Source organism: Drosophila navojoa, chromosome X (assembly GCF_054131105.1).
Source record: "Drosophila navojoa isolate 15081-1374.11 chromosome X, UAZ_NAV_1.0, whole genome shotgun sequence".
NCBI lineage: Eukaryota > Metazoa > Arthropoda > Insecta > Diptera > Drosophilidae > Drosophila > Drosophila navojoa.
Window position 1 is genome coordinate 13,060,045 of NC_142895.1, and position 25,231 is coordinate 13,085,275.

At 41.6% G+C, this 25,231-nt stretch overlaps 4 protein-coding genes across 5 annotated transcripts; 3 read left to right on the plus strand and 1 right to left on the minus strand.

Annotated features, from left to right (window-relative positions):
* Positions 1-1,393: 1,393 nt before the first annotated feature.
* On the plus strand, positions 1,394-14,419 carry mthl1 (adhesion G-protein coupled receptor methuselah-like 1). The gene is made up of 3 exons (XM_089265054.1): positions 1,394-4,605; positions 10,944-11,257; positions 12,472-14,419. Exon 1 carries the CDS (start codon positions 2,535-2,537, stop codon positions 4,602-4,604), a length of 2,070 nt encoding a protein of 689 aa, XP_089121180.1. The 5' UTR covers positions 1,394-2,534; the 3' UTR covers position 4,605; positions 10,944-11,257; positions 12,472-14,419.
* A 1,363-nt stretch (positions 14,420-15,782) lies between these two features.
* Positions 15,783-17,949, minus strand: LOC108657123 (inositol polyphosphate 5-phosphatase K). The gene is made up of 2 exons (XM_018109587.3): positions 17,673-17,949; positions 15,783-17,584 (listed from the first exon to the last, which is right to left on the minus strand). Exon 2 carries the CDS (start codon positions 17,581-17,583, stop codon positions 16,096-16,098), a length of 1,488 nt encoding a protein of 495 aa, XP_017965076.1. The 5' UTR covers position 17,584; positions 17,673-17,949; the 3' UTR covers positions 15,783-16,095.
* Positions 17,950-18,227: 278 nt separating this feature from the next.
* Positions 18,228-21,469, plus strand: Ucp4A (Uncoupling protein 4A). 2 transcript variants are annotated; one of them, XM_018109589.3, is made up of 5 exons: positions 18,228-18,466; positions 18,868-19,252; positions 20,058-20,167; positions 20,375-20,863; positions 20,926-21,469. In XM_018109589.3, the coding sequence occupies exons 2-5, from the start codon at positions 18,875-18,877 to the stop codon at positions 21,098-21,100; spliced, it is 1,152 nt and encodes a 383-aa protein (XP_017965078.1). In that variant the 5' UTR covers positions 18,228-18,466; positions 18,868-18,874; the 3' UTR covers positions 21,101-21,469. The 2 variants fall into 2 exon arrangements, with proteins under 2 accessions (XP_017965078.1, XP_089121181.1); XM_089265055.1 differs by lacking the exon at positions 18,228-18,466 and adding an exon at positions 18,649-18,669.
* A 485-nt stretch (positions 21,470-21,954) lies between these two features.
* Positions 21,955-25,215, plus strand: prtp (thioredoxin domain-containing protein pretaporter). The gene is made up of 3 exons (XM_018109588.3): positions 21,955-22,256; positions 23,475-23,883; positions 23,944-25,215. Exons 1-3 carry the CDS (start codon positions 22,069-22,071, stop codon positions 24,565-24,567), a joined length of 1,221 nt encoding a protein of 406 aa, XP_017965077.1. The 5' UTR covers positions 21,955-22,068; the 3' UTR covers positions 24,568-25,215.
* Positions 25,216-25,231: the final 16 nt, after the last annotated feature.

Here is a 25,231-nt window from a genome sequence, read left to right on the forward strand (position 1 = left end):
GCGCCCCAGCACACAGACACGCCCCCGCCCACAATGGCCCCCTTTTTCAATAAATAGAGAGAGAGAGAGAGAGGTGCTGCCCACCTCCTCATTTACAGGGTATTATAAATCACGTGCTCTTCGCTGCAGGATTTGCTGGAGCTCACGGGCTTGCTGGCCCTAACCCGCCTGTGTGTGGGCACGTGTAGCGAGCGCACTTAAGACTCGCAACGAATGTTATGCAACACTGGCCAACTGCTGTCGCTACTGCTCCTGCTCCTGCTCCTGCTGCTGCTGCTCCTGCTGCTCCTGCTCCTGCTCCTGCTGCTCTTCTACATATACCAGCCGCTCAGTCAAAAATCTAATTTCAAGCACCAGAGAGCAACCGAAAAGGCGAGCAGGTTGCGCTGCTCGGGTGGCTGCTTCTCTGGGTGGTTGTGGGTGGTTGTGGCTCCAGTGGCAAGGCCGTGGTGAATTTTCGCAAGCGTCGTCTGTTCCACTTCGCTGGCTTAACGATTTTCACTGCTGTCAGAGTTTTGGGCTCTGTCCATTTGATGTCTTAATGCCCGAGACCGAGCCACGCATACCCTGTAAATCAGGCAGACAGCCACCCTGCTGCACGGGGTGCCAGCATCCCCCCCCCCCCCCTCCCCCTCACTGCCACGTCATACAATTTTAATCAAATGGATTTGTTTCTATTTTCTATCTAATTTTCCAGCGGGGCAGCCACCCCAAAAATAGATGCACTGCTGCCGGGCGGCAGCCACTCCCCCTTATCGTCTGCCTTTGGAGAGGTGTCAACGGGGCGGCGGCATTTATTTATTAGTTTTTTTAGCTGAGCTCTCGGGGTATTAACTAGCCTAGGTGCAACAATAATTTACAGAGAGACAGGGAGAGAGGGAGAGTGTGGGAGATAGGGAGATAGGGAGGAAAATTTTAGAAAGAGAGCGATTGAACTCAAAAGTGAAAGAACAAATACGTAAATAAAATTCTGCTTTATAGCAAAGGGTGCTAATCTCTGATAAACCATTATTAACAAACACAAACCAAATTATAGCACAACAAAGTTTAAATACTGGGAACAATAAAAGCTTACAGTTTAGCCGTAACACAATCCAAAATCCGAAAGCTCGCCAGACTTTAAAAATGCCGCACAGAACTATACAATATAATTGCAAATAGCTAAGAACAGAACCAAATTGAAAAAGTCCAGACAGCTTACCTAAGACTAGCACCAGCAAACCAAACTCTTGAACAACAGCTGTTGGCGCGCCAAAACAGTGCTGAACAATACCGGCAAGAAGCGCGCCAAAGCATCGATAACATCGTTGTGTTCAAGCATATCGATATAACAACAACTACAACAGTGCTTGAACGTAAGCAGCTGCACAACGTGAATGCATGCCTGTTAACAGTTAACAGTGCGCTAGTCGGTTTTTTGTATTCGCTCAGTGCAGGCGTGCAGCTCGCTGTGAAATTTTTTGTATGTGCGTTTTTTTTTCGATTTAGCTTCTTTTTTTTCGAACGACGCGCTTGGAATTCAATTTGTGGTTCGTTCAACAGACGTGAAGTTCAACCGAGTGTAGCCAAGTTAAAGAAGCCAAATTAAAGCATTTGATTAGTAAGTGTTAAACAAAAGCAAATAAAATGCCATTGAAGAGCGACGGAGGAGAAAAGTGAAAAGCAAATTTTCTGCTACGCTTGAGAACCGAAACGAAACAGCAACAAGAAACACGAGAAGAAGAAGAAGAAGCAGCAGAACAAGACAATTGAGCGAGACGAAGACGAAAGCGAAAAGCTGAAGAGAAGCAGAGAAAAAGATCATGCGTGCTTGACGACGACGCTGGCAAGGCCAACACATGCAGTAGAGGGGCGGACAGCGGGCGAGACAACAACAACAATAAATAGTGCCAAACACAATGCACAAGATAGACAACAAGAAAACGAGGAGCAACAACAGTATTTGTATTTCCACATAATTGACAACGAGCGCCTGCAAACGTGCGCACAAGAAGCCACACAAGAGAGAGCCCACAAAATTAGATGAAGAAAATAAGACACAAAACAACAACAAAATTACCGCTCAGCATTGCTCAAGCATATGTGTGTGCGTCTGTCTCTCTCTCTCTCTTTCTCTGTGTTTTGAAAGTACAGCGAAGGCAACAGGCGTCTAACAGTGTTGTGTGCAGCAGCTAAACTTACCTTCAGCTGGGCTCAGACAAACAGGAGACACCGCACCGAAAACAGTGTTGTGTGCAGCGGCTGCAGAAAAAAGTAGTATTAAGACGAACTGATTGATGCAAAGGAGGCTCGCAACAAGAAAAAACATTACGGAAAATGTAGCAACAAATGCAATTAGGCAATCAAAGCAGTGTTCAATTAATTACAATTTTTAATTGTTAATATAAACATAATAATTTTATTAAAAGTGCAGTAAAAACAGTGTTGCGTGCAACAGTAAAAGTAAGCATACAAACAAAAGAGGATTAAGAAACGAAGCCTTGCGCAATACATTTGAGCTCCACTCTCTCTCTCACACACACACACACACAAAGATGAAGAGCTTTTGGCTTTTGCTAGCGCTGCTGATCGGCACTGCGAACAGCCAAGAGGATTTGCTCACAACAACAACGACAGCGGCGTCGCCTGGCAGCACGTCGGGTCGGCCGCCTCCACCGCGTGTTTTGATAAACAAGTGTTGCCACCATGGCGAGTATTTGGTTGGCAGCACCTTGGAGTGCGTCGCTGGCGCGTCAGAGAAGTGGGTGCCGCTGGTCTATCTGAAGCAGCAGAATCGCTTCTTTGAGCCCAGAGGCGCCAAGCCACGGTTCATGAAGTTCCTGGCGAACGTGCGGCCGCCTTGCCAGGCGCAGGGCCAGCAGCAGGAGCTGTTTAGTAGCCGTGACGCGAATGTCGTACTCCTCACCAATGGCACGATGAAGGTGCACGAGCGTGGCCTGTTTATCGAGCCATCGCGCTACTGTGTGGATCAAGGCGTGGCGCTGGTCTGCCTCGACAAAGACAAGAACAAGGATCTGCAGACGCCAGTGGCTACTGATGGTGCAGGTGGGTCAGCCTCCGCTGACGATGCACTGCGTCCGGCCAGCTCGACAGCGCCCATGCTGCGCCTGCGCAAATGCTGCGGCAAGTGGGGCTACTACGATACCGTGGCCAAGACCTGCAGCATCCTGACGCCCGCCGAGCGCGGCTCGGACAGTGGGCAGTTGAATCTGCCCAATCTGGAGACGGGCAGCTACCAGACCACCTACGAGCTGCCCGACTGCAAGGGCAACGGCACTGGCTATGCCATAGCCGGGGACTGGCACGAGGCGACACTGAACCGGAGCAGCGGCTCCCTCCAGCTCAGCCACACGAATCTGACGGCTGCGCAGTTCTGCCTGGAGCACACGCAGCGAACGGGCGAGGTGAAGATCATTGCCTGCACCCAGCACTTTGCGGACGACCACAACAATGTCTCCTATGGCGGGGCAAACGGCAGTCTGCAGAAGGCTGTGCTGGACGTGGGCATCATCATATCCATTATCTTTCTGGCGGCTACTCTGGTAGCCGGGTACATGCTGCCGGCGGTGCATCATGCCCTGCACTGGCGATGCCAGATCTACTACGTGTTCTGCCTGCTGCTGGGCAAGATTCTGCTGGCCATCGAGGAGTTGAGCACGAGCCTGGAGCCGGGCACAGCGAGCTGCCTGCTCATTGCCATTGGCATGCAGTTCTTCTTCCTGTCGGCCTTCTTCTGGCTGAACACGATGTGCTTCAACATCTGGTGGACATTCCGAGACTTTCGTCCCAGCTCGCTGGAGCGCAATCAGGAGTCGATACGCCTGCGTCTATACTCCGTCTACGCCTGGGGCTTGCCGCTGCTCATCTGCGCCATTGCCGCCTTTGTGGATCAACTGCCGGAGACAGAGACCTCGATGCTGCGGCCGGGCTTTGGTCAACCGTTTTGCTGGTTCGACAATCGCTCGCTGACCATCTTCGCCTACTTCTACGGCCCGATCGGACTGCTGCTGTGCGCCAACATTGTGCTCTTCATCTCCACCACGCATCAGCTGACGTGCGGGCTGTGGAAGCGCGACGATGTCAAGTCCACGTCAGAGAAATCGGCGCTGGGTCGCGTCTGCCTGAAGCTGGTGGTGGTGATGGGCGTCACCTGGATCTGGGACATCATCTCGTGGCTGGTGGGCGGGCCGCATGGTGCCTGGCTGTTGACGGATCTCATCAATGCCCTCCAGGGCGTCTTCATATTCATTGTGGTCGGCTGCCAGCCGCAGGTGTGGACCGCCTGCAAGCGCATCTGCTGTCCGCGGCTCCGACACGACATCACCAACACCACCAATGGCGTGCAGCATTCGAGCAGCTCCCAGGGCCTGCCCTCCATGGCCAATGGCACCGAATTCACCCAGAACATCTCCATGAACAACACGATAACAACCATGACGCCTGCCAGCCCCACCACAGAGGATGCCCCCACCTCGATACCAGCGACGGGCGACGGTCCAACAACCCAGCCCCCATCACCATCCCCACCCCCAGCAGGAGCAACACCACCACCACCAGCAGCAACAGCAACAGCAGCAAAGATACCCCTGGAGACCATTTGCTAAGGTAAGCTATTTGATCAGTAATCATATAATGGGTCTCATAAAACTAGGAACTATGATCTAGACATTGTGCGGGTAGCAGACATAAATAACTGTTGATCGAGTTGAGTACACAGTTATATGATTTATGTACATACATATCATAAGCCTAGACAAGACAATTATGTAAGGAATCTCTCCAGACTGTCTTTAAGACCATACCCAACTTTATGGCCAGCACTGTGCTGATAAGATTATGTGTGTGTGTGTGTGTGTGTGTGTCTTGGGCAAACAGACGCACAGGTAAATCTTGTAATCGCGGCACACCTTTGTCAAATATAAACACCAATGCAAATGCAAATGCAAATACAAATACAAATATCCAGTCATGGAGCCGTCAATTGCCTCACTTTCTTTCGCTCGGTGGCAAACAGAACTTGAAAGCAGAAATAACAAAGATATCATTATTTCAACTGAAAATTCCATTTGCCTGCCGCTCAGATGGAGTCAACACAGCTCTATTTTTCATGCTAAGACGATGAATTCATCGTGCGTCTACAGCTAACAGCTAACAGCTGTATTAAATTATATTGCATTAGTTGCTCTCTAATAAGGTAATACGATCCTCCAGGGAGTTACTCATTGGCGAATAATTTTAATGAATAAATTGTATATATGTATGTATATATGTTGTTATACCTGTTGATCTCTGAGCGGGACTTGGGTAGATGACAATCCTAGTAGTCGATCTCTGTACGACTGATTTCTATGGCAACGCTAGTTTCAGTAGTTGCCATAGTATAGTATAGTACTCCGTTTTGATACGACTTTCTAGATAGTTCGTCTAAAGGCAGCGAAGCACGTAATTGCCAAAGATAACTTACGAAAATTAAAAACGTCTCATTATGCCATGATTTCATATACACTAGTCATACATCTATCTATAAGACTGGAGTATATCATTTAGGCATGTATTTGTGGGATTCGAGTTATAGACAGTTTCTAGTCTTGTACTACATGATGAGGTATACCGTATAAGAAATGTATTCAAACTACTTAATTGACTAACTCTGAATGAGTAATTGGTATTACTCTTACTGCTTACGAATTTCAATTGGGCTCTATATAAAACTCTATTTCACCACAGTTGACTATGTGAACTCAGCTAGCTGTACAGCTGGGCTTTCGAAAATCGTAAAGGAGGTCTGAATCAGCTAACTATATGAGGTAGTTCTAATATATAGATATAGATATAGATATAGATATAGATATAGATATAGATATAGATATAGATATAGATATAGATATAGATATAGATATAGATATAGATATAGATATAGATATAGATATAGATATAGATATAGATATAGATATAGATATAGATATAGATATAGATATAGATATAGATATAAATATAGATATAGATATAGATATAGATATAGATATAGATATAGATATAGATATAGATATAGATATAGATATAGATATAGATATAGATATAGATATAGATATAGATATAGCTATAGATATAGATATAGATATCGATTAGACTATCGATCTAGCTATAGAAATAGATATAGATATAGATATAGATATAGATATAGATATAGATATAGATATAGACATAGGACATAGACATACGGATACGGATATGAATATGAATATAAATAGATATACGTGTACCACACTGCAAACATTTCCCACTCATTTTGTGTGCTTCACATGGAGTCAATTAAAATCTGCAAATGGGTTTTCTCTATTTTCTTTTACTGCTCTTGAGTAAGCGCGATGCGTCCATTAAGTACGCCCACACAGTAAGTGCTGCCGGGTCCGATTCCCTGTGACTTTTGCAATACGCCCAACGATGGGAAATGAAAATTGCAATTGCAATGGAAACATGATGGGAAATAACTGGACATATGGAAATCAACGGCAGGCAGACATATGTACATATGTATGTGTGTGTGTGTGTGTGTGGTTATTTCATTTTCGGAAAATTTTCCAACACTGCTGGCGAAGGCGCCGCGGCGCCTGCTGTTGAAATTCTCGTGCGTGTTTTGACCATGCTTGGCCTAGGCTTGTTTAATTATTTTACAGCTATGCGCCAAGTTTACAATTGCGTCTGCTGTTGCTGCTTCTTCTTCTTCTTCTTCTTCTTCTGCATTTATTGCGCTGCGAACGAACCACTTGAAAGTGCCATAAAAATCAAGACGGTCGAAGAAGAAGCAGAGCTACAAAAAGAGGCGTAGGAATGTGAAATGTGAAATGTTTTTCATTGTTTTTCAATGGAAAAATGCTTGGGCAGCGCCGTTGGCCATTCGGACATTTCCTGTAGATTTCCACATGGCCATAAAATAATCAGCGCAACCCTTGACACACACACACACACACACACACACACACACAGACACAGAGAGAGAGCGACATAGTGTGTGTGCGTGTTTTTATGGCATCCTCTTGAGTCCATTTAAATGTTATGCATATTGATAGATGAAATGGACACACGTTTAACACGCCGTGATAAGAACTTTTTACTTGATTCCCCCCCGAGCCATCGGCGACGACCTAACACCCGGAACACCAGCCACAACAGCACAGCCCCCCACCCCTCCTCTCCATACAAGAGAGTGTTGCATTGGACGCTGCTGACACAGTTGGCTAACAAGAAATATGTAGGTGCTCGACGAGCAGATACCGCGCAGATCACAGATACCCCCAGCCTAAGGAGATCTAAATGAAGCTCAGAAATTGGTAACTTTATTGGATTGATGCAATGCGGATATAATTATAGCTTAGTATAAAATTATATAATGGAATTTCTTTGGCTTCATAAGTATTATAAAGAAATATTTCAAAACTTTTTGCTGTATACCTATTTATACACCTATTGGTATGAAATAATCTTCTAGAACCCATATATCTGTATATAACTGATATATATATAAAGTAATTCTAGCAATATCATCAACATCGTAATGTATTTAGGTATACATATATGTATTATCCATTCCATTATCAGTTCATACCTTCCCTGACGCACACAAAATGAAAACAAATTTTGGTGCGATTTCGTAACAAATTTCGTTCAATTCCCCCAAAACGAAATCGAATATCAGGCATAAATTACCAGATATAGGAAATATATATATACATATATGACTGTACATCAATTATGTACGAAATATACAAGCATGAGTGTACCAAAAATTTTCGTATAGCTACAGGGTAGAATGCGGAAAACCATAATGAAATCGAAATCGAAATCGAAACTGAAATTGAAATTGAAATTAAAATGAAAATGATTTTTAATATACAATATATATATATGTATATATATGTATATATGTATATACAGATTTGTGTGTACAAATTTGTGGACTGCGTCACTGCGGCAACAGAAACAGATGTCGGAGCTGCCACGGGGTGGTTGTTACGTGCGGGGGGGAGCCGACCAAGGGGGGGCGGTTGGTATGTTTACCAAGCCAATAATCAAGGCGATTCAAAATGTGCTGAGAGCAAATGAGTGTGCGTGTGTGTGTTTGCTTTTGTTTTTGTTTATTGAGGTGGTTTTACCCGGTCAACATTCACACAGGCACACATACATACATACATACACTCACACTATATATGAATGTATTACAGCTCCGGCTTTAACCTGCCCCATGGGCCATTATCGTCTCGAGTATTATGCAAGAAACATTTTGGGCAATGCCATAAAGCCGACGCATCCACCAAAAACGAAAAAAAAGAAAGAAAAACCGGGCTTAAAACTGTGCCGGGTCACAAGCACTCTTAACACGACACACCACACAGATACAAACATATATACATACACACATACATACATACACACATGCATATGTACACGTCTGCCCGGTTAAGAGCCCTCTTCTTATCGAGCACATGTCACGGACGGTCTTCAGCTCACAATTAACATACATATCGTGGCACATTAAAGCTATTCATGGGATTCTGTTTCATTTTTATGACTATATACATGATATCTTAACTGCTTCTATTATTCATAGTTGATAATTGAGCAGTTCTACTTAAATGGGGCTCTTCAAAATTAAGATAGAGCGAGAAAACTTGCACTTACAAATCTCGAATTTAGCTATATTACTAATTAATACGAGTGTCTTTAGGAGTTATTCTAATTGGCTTGGAATTTATAAAACAAACCGCTTTTGTAATATCCATATAATGCTGTCTAGAGATCTTAATGTTAGATCAAAGACGCTCTCTTGTACATCCAAGAATTTTAAGTGAGATCAGAGAGTTTACAAATATTAACCTTAAATATATTTTATATATTTATTTAGAGATCTTAAATTTGTATTATGTATTTTGTTAAATTGGGTTTAATCAATAGCGGGATCCTACTAAATCGCTAGACTACAAGTCTTACGACTTTTAACACCGGAAACATTCTTGATTTTGATAATTTTTAAATAGACCACAAAGACTTCCCTCCGTATATCACAGCCAAGGGAAGCATATTACAGCCCTAGTATATCGCTAAGCTCAAAGGACTGTTTGATCCCAAATCTATCTGATTTTGATGCCCAAACTAGATGTTTATAAATCGTACCATTTCTAACGATTTTCGCTTGCTTTCACTCAGCTCGTCTTCAACAACTTCAATCAACTTTCCAACGGAACCCATTGAGTATGCATAGACCACATACGAGATAATCGGCTGTTTATCTTTGCCCAGAATAAATCGCTGTCAAGTATTCAATTCATGTACCTGAACCATCAATGCAACAATATCGAGCACTTGTTTACAATTTAAATGTGCGTTTGTATGTGTGTATAATTGTTTGAACTATATACATACATCTATAATACCTATCTATACCTTTTAGCTGATTGTCAGTTAACTTTCCAACACTGTTGTTTACTCAAACCAAATGCTAATGGAAATTGTTTACTATAGAGACTGCGACTACGACTACGACTACTTGGAATTTGTTTTCCTGGTGCATGTTTATAAACAATTACACCTTTATTTACCTGCACTTCCTCATTCAAATGTGAATGCTGTTGACTTTTTGTTTGGATTTAGCATTTCTTGGCCCCACTGTGCGTGCCGCAGCTGCCAGCGAGCGTTGCAGTTGCAACTTCTTTGGCTTTTTTGCATAATCCCCATGCAACGTGTCACCGTCACGCTCAGCAGCCGTGCAGCAGTCGATCCGCAGATCTAAATGAGCTATATCCATATGAAGGGGCATAGCAGAGAGAGAGACAGGGAGAGAGCTGGAGATGGGGTCAGGGGCAGGGGCGGCGGCAGGTGCAGATGCAGATGCAGGGAATGGAGCATCTTTCATCAACCAGTACGCGCATATCAAAGTCTTCCTCTTCTTCTTCTGCTGCTTCTTCCTCTCGGTGTTTTTGTGGCTGTGTATCTGATAAATGCGAAAGTATCTTATGGATGCGAATGCGAATGCCAGCTCGAGTTCGAGTACGTGTCCGTATCTCTGAGTACTTTTTTGTCAAATAAGCAAATGCAGCAAAAATGCAAAGCGTACAGCATACACACACACACACACACACACACACTAGCATGTGTATGCATGTATATGTTGAGGTATAAACAGACTTCGTTCATTAATCGAGTTCGGCCGCAATTTTAATTTGTTCGTTCTGCAGTTTTTCAAGTTATAATTGCAATGTGGCCCATTTACGTTTTACGCTCAGCTCTTTTTATAATACCCTCGACGAAGCAAGCGTGGCAGAGAGAGAGAGACAGACTATATAGTACAATAAGTGTATATGTATGTATGTGTGTGTATGTGTATGTCTTGTGTCTGCTTGAACTCCACATTCCTTAACATCAAATTTACTTTGAGATCATGATTTATCTATGCAAGATTTTCTGCAGATCATCAAGAGATGAAGCCACATACATACATACAGACATATATACATATTCATATAGATACAATCATATGTGCACTAGAGCATAAAAACTTCGTTAAACTCAAGTAAATTGTTCTATCCGCTTTTAATTTGCGGCTCAAGTGGAAGTTCTGTTTTACTTAAGCGAGGGCAGTTTGAAAAGAAAGGTATAGCTCCGAAATATGTAAAATTATGTGAATTTATATTTATAGAAAAAAACTGAAATATATTTCTTAAATAGAACTAATAAGTGTAGCTTTGTCCAGTAAATTAATTATGCAATATTATTATTATTTATTATATGTGAATATATATTTATTTAATGTATAGAGTCCCTATATTCCTTTTATTTCTAAGTTAGTAAAAGTTTAATGAACTTGTTGAGCAACCCTCGCACGTTCATGTACGTGAATATCTTGGTAATCATTTGTTGCCCTTTTGTTGTTTCTTCACATTTTGCAGAAAACTGAGACGAGCGACAATGCGAAAGTAAACCGAGTCCTACAACAACTACAACAGCAGCAGCAACAACAACAACAATGACAATGAAGGCAGCAACAACAGCAACCACCGCAAGCAGGCAGGCTTGCGCAATAGCAGAGACAACAGCAACAACAACAGCAGCAAAAACAACAGTAATAACCGCAATAAGCACAACATTCAAGCACGCGCATTGACCGAACGAGCGAGAGGCCAACTTGACTGCCCAGCCCCAGGCCCCAGGCCCGAGCCCAGGCCCATGCCCATGCTCAGCTGGCCAAGCTCTTTCTTGCAATGTAAGTGTATTGTGTTCAACTGTAAGTGCGCAATGTGTGTGAGTGTGTCTGTGTAAACGAGTGTTTGTGCTTTTCAAAATCAGTTTTTAGCCGCAGTCAAACAAAGACGAGCAAATTACTTACACACACAAACACACGTGCATGTGACTGTGAGTGTGTGTGAGTGTGTGTGTGTGTGAGCAGCACAAAAGAAATGCCTTAATTTATACAAATAACGGTGTGCAATAGGATATGCGCTGCAGTAAAAGGGATAAAGCAAGATAGCTATACATGTAAATATGTATATAAACATGTATGCTCGTACAACAAATGCAGAGCGCGAGTGCTGATTGAGTGAGGAGAGCAAAGGCCTCGACTTGAACAATTTGCTATTCTAATTGAAAAGTCACAGGCAGAGGCAGAGAAAGAGGTAGAGGTAGTGTTGCAAAACGCCACTGACTGCCGGGTAGGCGTCAAAGAATGCCCACAAATAACAAAATGCAAGACAATGCGTTGCTATTGTTGCAAAGACTTTCAAATGGCAATTTACAAAAAACAACAAACAAACACACGCACATACATACCATACATGCATACTTTCTAAGCATTTGTGCATGTGTTTTGTTTATGAAAACGCAACCAATAGCAACAGCAGCAGCGGCAGCAACAACAACAACAACAACAGCAATCGCAGCAGCAGCAGCAGCGGCGCCCAGTCACAAGGAATTTATTGTTGAGGCATTTTTTTCATGCTTAGGTCTTTTATTATTGCTGTGGCTCTGCTGCCTCTTCATCTATTATTTCTTAGCGCTGCTCTGTTTTGTTGGTTTTGCTTTTCTTATTTTCAAGTGCTACCGCCGCTTGTCAGCCACAAAAATGCTTCGAGTGTGAGAAAACGGCAACATTTAAATTAGCTGATTCTGATTGGAATTGTGGTTGCGCTGCATTTTACGTCATCGCACGTACGAAAACGTTAGCGTTCGTGAATGAGTGTGTGTGTGTGTGTCTGTGTATACATATACTTACACACATACATATGCATGTGTGTCGTTCGCTGCTTTCTGTCATTTCGATTGCTTAATCTATTTTGGAATTCTTGTAGTTTGCTAATTGGAGTTTTGCAATTGGAATTTGTTGATCGTACAAACTAGCAAATACTTAGCCTAATAAGACTTTAGACTTTAGGTCTATAATCGATTACCAATGCAAACTTTCTGTGTTGTTTTTTATTTTAGAATTTAATTAACATCAACTGATTTCAATTGGAAGGAGTGGATCGCCTTTTCGTTTGTGGAACGTGGAAGCTGTGGATCTTTTATTGCTTGCCATTCATCTGAAAGCAGAGGATGTAACTGTAAACACTGGAAATCAAATTGTTTATCTGTGTGACTGTGTGTGTGTGTGCATTGTTTTTTAGCGCGCGTTTAATTAAACAAACATTGAGTACGGTTAAATAGTTTACTTTGATATGCACACACACACGCACACAGACAAAGTCATAACAATAACACACACACATACACAGACCCAAAAGTTCAACGGAATGAAAACTGATCAAGGTTAAATAGCGCAGAGCAATATAAAAAAAAAATAATAATATAAATAGAAGCGAAATAAGAAAAACAACAACTACGAATAGACAAAAAGCAGAGATAAAGAAGATGCCAAAAGAAGAAAGCGCGTTTAATTAACCGGACGCACAAACACACATGCGATGCACAGTTAAGTTGGCGCAGCTGCCAGACCTGCGCACAGAGCTGCCAGATCAATTTTGCTAAGCTGTTGCAGTTGTACGACTTGCAAATGCCCTTACCCCGCCCCAATTTAACAAAATGTATTTATGTTTACATTTACAAAAAAAAAAAAAAAAACGCAGAAACTATAAAAAAGTACAATTATTCAACCAATTTTTTTTTAAATATATTTTTTTGTATATGTTAATTTATTAGTGCGTTAAACGCATACATACAAGAAGAGAGAGCAAAAAAGTTAAAAATGCGTTTTGAAAACCAACAAGAAAGAAAAACTAAAGAAAAAAAAAAAACGAATGTAAACTAATTTTTTTTTTAGTTGTTTAAGAACATTTGTATTATGCTAGCTGTATTCGTATAGTTAACTTCCAAAGTGTTCAGGCCAAAAGTAATTTTCCCCTCGATTCCCCCTCCGCATTCTTATACCGTGAACGTCCTATATTTAAGTACATTTAATTTTGTTTATTTGATGTTTTTTTCTGCGCTCTTTTAAACAATTTGTAAAGAAACTACAACGAATATTTTTAAATTACCAACTGACTGAGGCAAAGGCAGCAAATACGTCTACAACTATAATTCTTATATATATATGCATACTTTTTTATATAGAGCATTCGATTATAAGATATTTCTGATACTACGAACAAACAGTCAATTGTATATAACTGTGTATATATATTTTGTATTAACTATTGTAATTGAACAATTGAAATTGATGCATGAAATTTCATTAACACATTTACTCGAATATTCATATATGTATATGTATGTAAATATACATATATCATACGTAACTGATCAACGAATATATTGTAGAGCATAACTAATATTTAAGCACATAATTTTTACACATACATACACAGAATATATATTATATATCTATAGATATATATATACATATATCTTACAAGTATTCCAAAAGAAGAAAAAACTTAGCTCGAAACAATTTGAAATTGAAAAAGTCTGCAAATTAAAAAGTAATATATAGAGAAAAAACTGATAAATATTAAAAAGATCTTATGTCAAGTGAATTGCAATATTTTGTATATTTTTTTTTCTTTCATATATCTTTGATGATTATTTATGGAGCGTACCGCCCTCCGATCTTCCTATCTCTGCGCTTTACTTAAAATTTATTGCGCATGAAATTTTGATGTGAGAATTGTTAAACGAAATCGAAAACTGAAAACTGAGCAAATAATTTAATGAGCTTTTCCCTCATATATATGTATACATATGTATATAGGGAAGTGTGTGTATATATCTATATAGCATGTATGTGTATTATCTAGTATTTTGTATTTGTGCATAAAAAGTCATGACTAACTAGCGCAGGCAACTATATATCATGTATTTATATTTATATTTGTATTTATATATAAAATGCTTATCTAAAAAAAAAAAAAAAAAAAACACAAAATAAAAAGAAAAACCATCCAATAAAAAACCCATTTAAAAGAAAACTGAAATATTTTTCAATTACAAACAAATACTTTATATATATTTATATAATATATATTATCGTTTTTGGGACATGGGGAATTTGTCATCATTTTCGTATGCAAATTGGGTCTGCAGGTGTGGCAAGACGTTTGCGACGTCATTAGACTTAATGGGGATTACGAGTGCAAAAACAGGTTTCCTTTGAAAGCACTTCAAATGCTTCGACAGCGCACATCATATATATAAATAAAGATCAGTGCAGAAAACAAGGCAGAAACCGGAAAGTATGCATCAGCCAATTGTGATCGACTAGCAGATACCCTGGCAGGCGCTGTGGTGGGTATTCTTTACGTAGGTAATCTCTTAAGATTATCTAAATTAAAGACTCTAGTTGCCATAAAAGAGATCGGCATCAACAATTGATATATACATACATAGACAAGTCTATATACATATAGTTTACATATCTGAACGAACGCTAATTCTAGATTTGAGTAGCTAATATACCATATTTAGGCATATATCTAATAGTTTTTAATATATAGAGAACGCTATATCATTATATCGATCTGACATATGTGTATATATAGGTGGTTCCATTATAATGAGCATCTGAAATCGAACTCGATCATTTTTACCTAAGCAGAACATTTAGATTATATTTGTATATTTATACAACAATCAGATACTTGAAGGAAATTGCGAAAAGCCAATATAAATATAGTCTATAAACATTACTCATCTACAATACCATATAACCGATATAAAATTCTATGGCAAATCATAATGCCCACTTAAGGCAGGGTATACATGCAGATAAATGTATTTTAGGAACTGCAACAAGTAATGCTCAGATAATAGCTATATGTCTACAACTCTCAAGTTTTATTAAAAGAAATAACGCGAAAAAAAGTGAGCAAGTTATGCAAGCAGATCATATATCATATATACTATATATATGTATATATGCATAAGCACTATATCATTTTAGGGCACATATGTATAAGTCTATACAAAAGTAGCGAAACGAATTGCTTGAGATATAAAGCATAGCTCAAGAAAGAGCAGCAAAGCGCTTAAACTGGATATACCTATACGAAAAACCTTGGTATATGCGAACAATCTGTTGAAATTGTATATAAAAATGATATTATATATCAAATTGGGTAATGAAAACCTTAGGGCTTTGTAAATGCCGCCGTGTTATGGGGTATGAATACATACATATATATATATAAAGTATCACATGTACATTATATTCATATATATGTATAAACTTACGGCTTTATAAAAGAAACGACTATAAAAATTCGTATTCGTATATGTGTATAAGTGTGGGAACAGTCTGACAATTGGTCTATATCGTGTGGTCGTGTATTTGTGTATTATATAACATTTATATACATATATCAAACAAAATAATAATAAACATATACATATAAAAATCACGTAGCGTGAAATGAAATGTATAAGAATACAAAGATCGAAGACAATTACAGATCGTTAACGAGAAATGCATTCCCATGGATCATATTGCGACATATTTACATACATATGCATATGTATATATAGAATGTGATAGAATAATGTTTAACAAATTAAGGCATAACAGTTAAGTGCTTGATCTTGCGACTAAAGTATATAGATATCGAGGGCCTCCGCTAGCTAGTCGACATGGTACTCGGTGCGATGCGGCGATCCGCTGCGCTTCTCGGCAACAAAGGGGCCGGAGATGTGCGCGATGCTGGTGACGCCGCGCAGTCCGGTGCTGCGGAAGTAGATGAGTACATATTGTTCGCCGTGGCGCAAGTCAACGTCGTCGGCGAAGTCAAGGCGGACCAGCTCCTCGTTGGCTTCCTGCTGGCGGCGCAAGCGTTGCCGATTGCGATGATGATGGTGGGAGCGATGCGGGGTCGGCGCTGGCATCTCAAAGTAGTCCCTCTCGTGATTCGAGTCCGAGGAAGTGGGCGACTCGGCCTGATTAACATACTCGTACGCTACATAGTCCGCCAGGCTGGCATAGTCGATGCCATAGATGGCAATCCAATCGTTGGGTCCCTCCTCGAACTCCGCGTGCTTGCGATACTCAACGGTATTCTCATCGCCAATCTTCCAGACAGAGATCGGACTAAACGTAATGCCCGGTGCACGATAGTTGGGATACAGTTTGATCGTGAAGTCGCTGGTGACCGGCTTATGGTCGCTGATGTTGTAGGCGGGATGGGATTTGTAGGAGCACTGCTCAATGGCCAGCTGCATACCCGGCTGCCGGTTGAGCGGCTGCACGGCGTACATGATGCGATCTGTCCAGGCGGGCCGGCGCTTCATATCGTATTCGGAGGTGCCTTCCTTGAACTTGAATGTGGGTGGAAAGGCGGGCAGGCGCTCGTGCAGCACCTGGAATGCCTTTTGCGTACGCTCACGCACCTGGTACAGTTGATCCCGTTGCAGCAGCTCCTCGTGCTTGGTGTCGTCGCCAAGGGCGTCACGCACCTCGGTGGCGCTGTCGTTGCCCTCCAGCCGAAAGTTGAGATCACCGAACCAGAAGACGTAGTCGTGATCGTAGATCTCACGATAGCGCTTCACATGGTAGTGATGGCTCTCGAGAATCTGCTTGTAGTCCTCGATGCGCTCGTCCAGCTGATGATCGTGCGCCGCCAGGTGGGCCACCACAAACACCAGGCCACAGCCGTAGAGCGTGAATCGCACACTCACTGCTCCCTTGTTGCCCCAGATGCCGCCAAAGCCGGTGCGCGTGAACTCCGCCTCAATGTCCTTCAGGTGCTCGACATGCGGCCGGCGGACAAACATGGTCAACAGCAGGCCCTGCATCTGCTCCGTCTTGATGGCGACATAGTTGTAGCCGCGCAACAGCTGTTTCGCCTTGTGCGTCCATGGATCCTCTTTGAAAAGGCCCAGCACCTGATGCTGAGGCTGTGCGTTCACCTCCTGCAATCCAATTGCATAGATGTCTGGCAATTCCTGTGCCGCATCGCCGCTGGCCTCGCCTTGCAGGCCCAGAAGTTGACGCAGCGAAATGTTGTCCGGGAATCGACTACCAACATTCCAGGTGATTACATAGACTCGATACGTTTCCAGTTTCTGACGTGCGTTCGACTCCGCTTTGGGTGCGGCTGTCTCTGTCTTGCTCATGCTACGTCATATATACACAGACATACACACACACACACATGTGAATAGATTACTTATTAGCTTTTGATTCATACCATATTGTTACTTACATTTAACGAGTTCTTTTGTTGTTGCTGTTTTTTTTTTATACTGTTGCTTCCTTTAGCAATTGGATTTTGCAATTGGTATAGCTGTCTTCGATTTGATGATTGCAAATATAGTTTGGTTGCTGCCTTAGTTACTAAGCTGCGCTATGAAGTAATCAGCGTAATAACGTATGCAATGCGCATAGTAAATAAAGCAACACAAGCAACAGCAGAGCCCGTTTTTGAACAGCAAGGCCAATTAAGTCATAAACAGCTGTTCGCTGTGCAGCACCCGTTATCGATATTAAGCGATATATCGCAAACTACATGCACTGTTAAGTCTATTTTCAAAATTCTGGCTGCAAAATAAGTAATGCAATCAAAAAATGCATCATCGCCTCAATGGGACATAAATAAGAGGCACACTAAAAATTTTGAAAAGGTTTCCAAAATGAAGTTAACTGAAAATTTATCATTTGTGCCCAGTTTTTGATTAGTTTGAGCTTTTTAGCGACGCTTGAATATTCCGTATACAGTACTTATCCTACACTGTCAGGCGTTTCACACACTGCACCGCTTTACAGCACTGTGTTTAGTTTTGGGTTTGTTTTTGTTTTTGTGCAACACATATATATTTTTTTTGTTTTATTGATGCACAATTGATAAGCGCTCATAAAGCAGTAAAGCAGAAAATATACACACCCAGACAAGCAATATCAGTTTCAAACATAGAAATCAATTTTGCAATGCGTTCGCGGCCAGGGCGTGCGTTTAATTGAAGACAAGACGCCGATATACGGGACAGCGGGAATAACAAGGCGAGCATAACAAACACAACAAAAACTAATTTTGGTTTTCGACTTTTTTGTGTTGTTTTTGTTTCTTCGCACATTGACGTCGTTGGCAGCAGTTGCCGCTGCTTGCTTTTGTTGTTGTCGCTGCGGCTGCTGTTGTCGTTGTTATGTAAAAATATACAAGAGCCAATTGTGCGCACAGCATCATCCTTGAAAAAAGTTGAACTGTAAATCAAAGCAGCCTCTGCATTGCTTAACAAGTCACGCGATTTTTGCGCTTTCAATCATTGGCTTGAGCCGCAGTTGCAGCAGCAGTAACAACAGCAGCAGCGCCGCTTGCATAGTTTATTTTTGGACAGCCAACAAGTCTATTTAGTTGAACAATATTTTGAATTGAATTTGTTAATAAATAAATGCAATTGCAGCTAAGAGATGCCAGCGCCACAGACGATTGCAGTGAGTGCCGCTGCAGCTGCCGCTGCCATAACCACGACCAGTGTGCCCAGCGCAGAGGCCAGCCCCAACGCCGCAGCGCCAACCGCAACGGCCTCAGCTACGACAGCAACGGTAAACAACACCGTCAGCAGTAGTGGACGCCATCAATTGCGACCCGTTAAGTACGATTATGCGGACTCGTTTGCCTGCACATATATCGTTTCGGTGGTGGCCGCCTCCGTAGCTGAGATGGCCACATATCCGTTGGATCTCACAAAGACCCGCCTGCAAATCCAAGGCGAAGCGGCCAGTGTGGCCGCGATTGCCAGTACCGCTAATGCCACCAGTAGCGTCAGCGGCGGCGCCAAAGCGAATGTGAGTACTTTGCGCATATTTAGGTATATTTTTTTGTTGCATACTTTTGGTATTTTGGTGTTTGTTATTGTGTTGGTCTCTCATGCATGCTATCTTTTTGATCCTGGCTTTTGCTAACAACCGTTACCCTTGCAGGACCGTTAACCCAAATCGAACGACATCCGTCCATCCGCTTGCCAGTGTTGACAAACGTCTACAACTCGTAGCCTTGTGCAGCCTGCGAGGATAACTTATCGATACTCATATCCATGATAAGCGCTTCGGCGTGCCGAACTTAACTTTAGCTTATTTATTTATTTATTGTTTTTTAGTTTTTTTTTTTTTTTAGTTTAGTTCTTATTTTTGGTCAGTCATGCGCCTTATCAACATGCTGATAAGATAAATGTGGTGCTGGCATTTCATTTTGTCACCTTTTCTTTTTCTTATTGTTGGGGGGAGCGTCCATCTGGGCGGAGAGATAAGGCTTTATAGAGAGCTTCAGACTAGTTGACTGCCATAAACCCAATTAAACAACACCACCCACCCACCTACCTACCCCACTAGCTGCCCAATATCCATAAATCCATTTCTCTGTGCGTTTGTTTAAATGTGGAACCTAAAATGATAAAAAAAAAAAAAAACAGAAAACCAAAACAAAACAAAAGCTTGATACCACGTTCTATACATGTACATGTGCCTGTATGTATGCGTGTGTGTGTATGTATAGGATAGGTATATGTATATGTATATGTATGTATGTATATACACAATATGAGCTGCACATATATATATGTTATGTAACTGAACCACAACCCCCCATTACCAGATGCAATATCGCGGCATGGTCGCCACGGCCTTTGGCATTGTACGCGAGGAGGGCGCCCTCAAGTTGTGGCAGGGCGTGACGCCGGCGCTCTACCGACACGTCGTCTATAGGTGGGCATTCAATCAATCAATCAATCAATCGATCGCTCAATCAATCAATTGAACCAACCAGCCATAAACCAAGTACTATTATTGAAATTCAAATGATCTTTAAGTAGCATCCGATGCGATTGCCTCAAACATTCCAAAATGACAAATTCGCTCCATATGTGCCAGTCGCAGCTAGCTTGAACTAATCTCGTCCTCCTCCATTGACAGTGGCGTACGCATCTGCAGCTATGATCTGATGCGCAAGGAGCTAACCGAGAATGGGAGCCAGGCGCTGCCCGTTTGGAAATCGGCTCTCTGCGGCGTCACAGCCGGCGCTGTGGCTCAGTGGCTGGCGTCGCCGGCAGACCTGGTCAAGGTTCAGATCCAAATGGAGGGCAAGCGGCGACTGATGGGCGAGGCGCCGCGTGTGCATGGTGCCGCGCATGCGTTCCGCAAGATTGTCCAGCGCGGCGGCATCAAGGGCCTGTGGAAGGGCAGCATTCCGAATGTGCAGCGTGCGGCGCTAGTCAATTTGGGTGATCTGACCACATACGACACGATCAAGCATCTGATCATGCGTCGCCTACACATGCCCGACTGTCATACGGTCCATGTACTCGCCTCCATTTGCGCCGGCTTCGTGGCTGCCATCATGGGCACTCCGGCGGATGTGGTGAAGACGCGCATCATGAACCAGCCCACCGACGAGCTGGGACGGTAAGCGGAAAACCTCCAGCAATATCTTCGATTCCCATTCTTGACCATATCTAATTTTGCAGCGGCTTGCTCTATCGCGGCTCGGTGGATTGCCTGCGTCAGACGGTTGGCAAGGAGGGTTTCGTTGCTCTATACAAGGGATTCCTGCCCTGCTGGATACGGATGGCGCCCTGGTCACTCACCTTCTGGCTGTCCTTCGAACAGATACGCAAAATGATTGGCGCCTCCAGCTACTGAGAGCCCTTAGCTATTAAAAATCAAATACTAAATGCTTAGCATTGAAAGGGAATCAAAAAAACAAACCACAAAACAAAAAGGATGAAATTGCAATCGATTTTTAAGCAAAAAGAAAGAGTAACCTGTTTAATTGTTATAATATACTCTATATTATTTTCTGGTTTTTGTTGTAAACAAGTTAAATAAGTGCCGTTCGCTTTAAATGGTACAAATACTCTGAAGACTGTTTTTATCGATGCCTCCCCATTTGATTCTCGCTATCGTTCGACTCCCCAAACTTAGCGACATTCGGCTGATGATCCCCAGAACTAAAAGATTGATCCATCAAATATATAAATATATATACAAATAGAATCGTATGCAGAATCCTTTATATAAACAAATGCAGAGGAAAAATTGCAAATTAAAAATAATTTGTATATACATATACATATATATGTATATGCATATATATTTCATAAAAGAAGTTTAAAAAACATGTAATATAGTGTGCTATATGTTTATTTTTTTTTTTTATTTTTTATCTTAAGTATATATTTTTATGTCTTTTAATGAATGTGCTAAATATACATATTTCTTAAATTTTTGGCCTTTTGAAAACATTCTTAATATTTTGAAATGGAACTAAAAATGTTTATTTAAAAACAAAAATTAAATACACATATATGCATACTAGCCGTGACTATATAAATGAAACATATATTGCATGTTTATTTTTTTACATTAAATATTTAAAAAATAACGCAAAATCAATGAATACCCAAATATAATTTTTAACTGCTGTGCTTATCGAATATGTCTAGTTATCGATATCGTTCGGAGCAATGCGTCCATTTTGTGCAGGCGGCAGACTAATTAAAAATACTTGCGCCAGCTGAAGCTGGTCACACTGCCGCAGACGGCCAACATTTGGTGTAGTGTATTAAATAGGTGCAAAGACGACAGACAAGCATTTTCTACACTCCACAATGTTGTTTAAATCAATTATACCGCTGGCCATTTGTGCGCTCACCTTCAGGCCATTTTTGGCAGCCGCATCAACGGACGAATCAGCAAAGCCGTCCGATGAGAAACAATTCGCCGTTGAACTCGATCCGGAAACATTCGACGAGGCCATCGGTGCCGGCAATGTCTTTGTGAAGTTTTTTGCGCCATGGTAAGCAATGAAAGTTAAAATGAAAAGTAAAGAAAAAAAAACCGCGACTAGCACATCGAGCGATATGCTAAATCTGCAAAAGTTCATGGAATTGCAATAAACCAAGCACACGCACACGCACACATACGCACACGCATGCAGCCAAAGCCACGCAATCTTAAAGAAACATATGTATGTACATACATACATAGCTACGTATGAAAGCATAAAAAACAAAAACACATTCGGTTGTTGACACATATGGATGCACGCACACACACACACACAGGCATGCAAATACATCTGTGTTGACATGGGGAAGTAAATAAATTGCCGCCACACGACTTGAAAGGAGTATTATTTACACACATATGTTTTTGACATAGATCTATGGAAATACCTACTTATATATCCATCTCTCTTTCTCTGTCTCTCTTCTCAATTGTCTCCTTTTATATTATTCTCCTTTCTAACACTTTTATTTTTTAATATCTTGTTTCGTGTCACGAAATCTTACAGAGTTTATAAAGAGTTGATGCTATAAAGTTTTCTAAATAATGAGAGACAATTTTTATTTCTATCTCTTTCACTAGCACGGAAGTAAACTCTATACTATATATTTTGTATGTGACGAACTGAGGATTAGAACTCTTTATATTTTTTTTTTCATTTCAAACACCACGTACTTTGATAAGGGCGCTACGAGCGGTCAAAGGGGCTTTCACTTAAGTTTTTTTTTTTAGTTTTTCAGCTTGACTAAAGTCAAGAAGTGCCTTTGATTGACACACACTAAGCACGCACACTCACATGCACACACACACACACACAAACACACTCTCGCTCACGCATATACGATTTCAAAATTTACAATCGTACTTAGGCAATTGCGCTGTTATCAGCGTTTACATATAGACATACAGATATTTAGACGCATATCATGAGCTCTTTGTATTCAAAAACTGGTCGATGCCCGCTTTGTTATACCCCTAATCCATAGAGTGTGCATTGTCTAGAATCATACAAAGCTTCCACACTTCTTATCTTAGAAACAAAATAAAACACACGACTTGCAATAGTTGAACAAAAGCTAATTTAATTTTATGAAGGCGATAATATATGTATGTAAGTGGAACTGTATTTCATGATTTTTTGGTTTACAATATATTTCGACAACGAATTGACTTTGAGTAACTTTCGAACTCGGCAACATCTCAATCGATTGTACAACTTACCTTCCAGGTGTGGCCATTGCAAGCGTCTGCACCCGCTGTGGGAGCAGCTGGCTGAGATCATGAACATTGATGAGCCGAAGGTGACCATTGCCAAGGTGGACTGCACCAAGCACCAGACGCTATGTGCCGATCATCAGGTGACCGGCTATCCGACGCTGCGTCTTTTCAAGCTGGGCGAAAAGGAGTCCGTCAAATTCAAGGGCACACGGGATCTGCCCGCCATTACGGATTTCATTAACCAGGAGCTCAATACGCCAGCCGAGGAGGATCTGAGTGAGCAGCAGCTGCAGGAGGGCGGTGACAGGAATCCCAATTTGGGCAAGGTCGTTGACCTGACCGAGGACACGTTCGCCAAGCATGTGTCCACCGGCAATCACTTTGTCAAGTTCTTTGCACCCTGGTGCAGCCATTGTCAGGTAAGAGAATCCATTTGCAATTTACTCCTGCGCACATATTAATTGATTTCGACTGTGCAGCGCCTGGCTCCCACCTGGGAGGAGCTGGCCTCAGAGCTGATCAAGGAGCCGGATGTAACGATTTCGAAAATCGATTGCACACAATATCGCAGCATCTGCCAGGACTTCGAGGTCAAGGGCTATCCCACACTTCTCTGGATCGAGGATGGCAAGAAGATTGAGAAATATGCCGGCGCCCGTGACCTGGCCACGCTGAAGAGCTACGTGGAGAAGATGATCGGTGCTCCCAGCACCAACAACAACGACCTGGACGATGCGACCAAAGAAGCGCAAGATGAGGCCAAGAAGCAAACGGTGCAGCAGCTAAATGGCAGCGAGGAGTTCGAGAAGGCCATCGCCGATGGCATTGCCTTCGTCAAGTTCTATGCGCCGTGGTGCGGACACTGCCAGAAGCTGCAGCCCACCTGGGAGCAGCTGGCCACAGAGACGGTGGGCATTGTGATTGCCAAGGTCGATTGCACCTCGCCGGACAACAAGCAGATCTGCGTCGACCAGCAGGTCGAGGGCTATCCGACGCTCTTCCTCTACAAAGACGGCAAGCGCCAAAACGAGTACGAGGGCAGTCGTTCGCTGCCAGAGCTGCAGGCGTACGTCAAGAAGTTCATTGGACACGATGAGCTCTGAGCTGTACATCAACATGAAAGCCGAAACCAACACCAACACCAACATCATCTACATCAAATGATGAACAAATCTAGATACGGAATTACATGTGAATGTCATAAAGAAAATCGAATGCAGCTGCAGCCTCTGTGAGGGAAATGTAGTCATCCATTTAGACAAAAAGAAAGATAGAAAGAACATAAATCAATCAGAAAGTATAATAATAAAATCTAATTAAATTTAAATGATCAAAACTAAAACAATTCAATGTACGCCACAAATGTAAATCTTTTTGTGTTTGTGACTGTTCTATTCTGTTTGCTGTGCATTAGCTTCCTCTGTTTTTTTTTTATTTTTTTTATTTGTATTTGTTTTGTTTTGAAGAGTTTTGTTCACATGTGCCAAATATTCAATTGCAATTTTATTGATGAATTTCTCTTACAACTTTGATATTGTATTCTGAATTTAATATTAATTTATTATGATGTAGAGAAATAAGAATGTATACATATAACATTAGTAGAGAAATCTGGCATATTTGATCTCAACTTGAGACTTTCAAAACCATTTTGTTCCGTTTGTTGTTTGTCATATACAATTTCTTGTTTTAAAACAATTCTTCAAATTTATATACATTAAAGAATCCAATAAAGACAATAAGGACTTTAATCTTTTATTATATTGC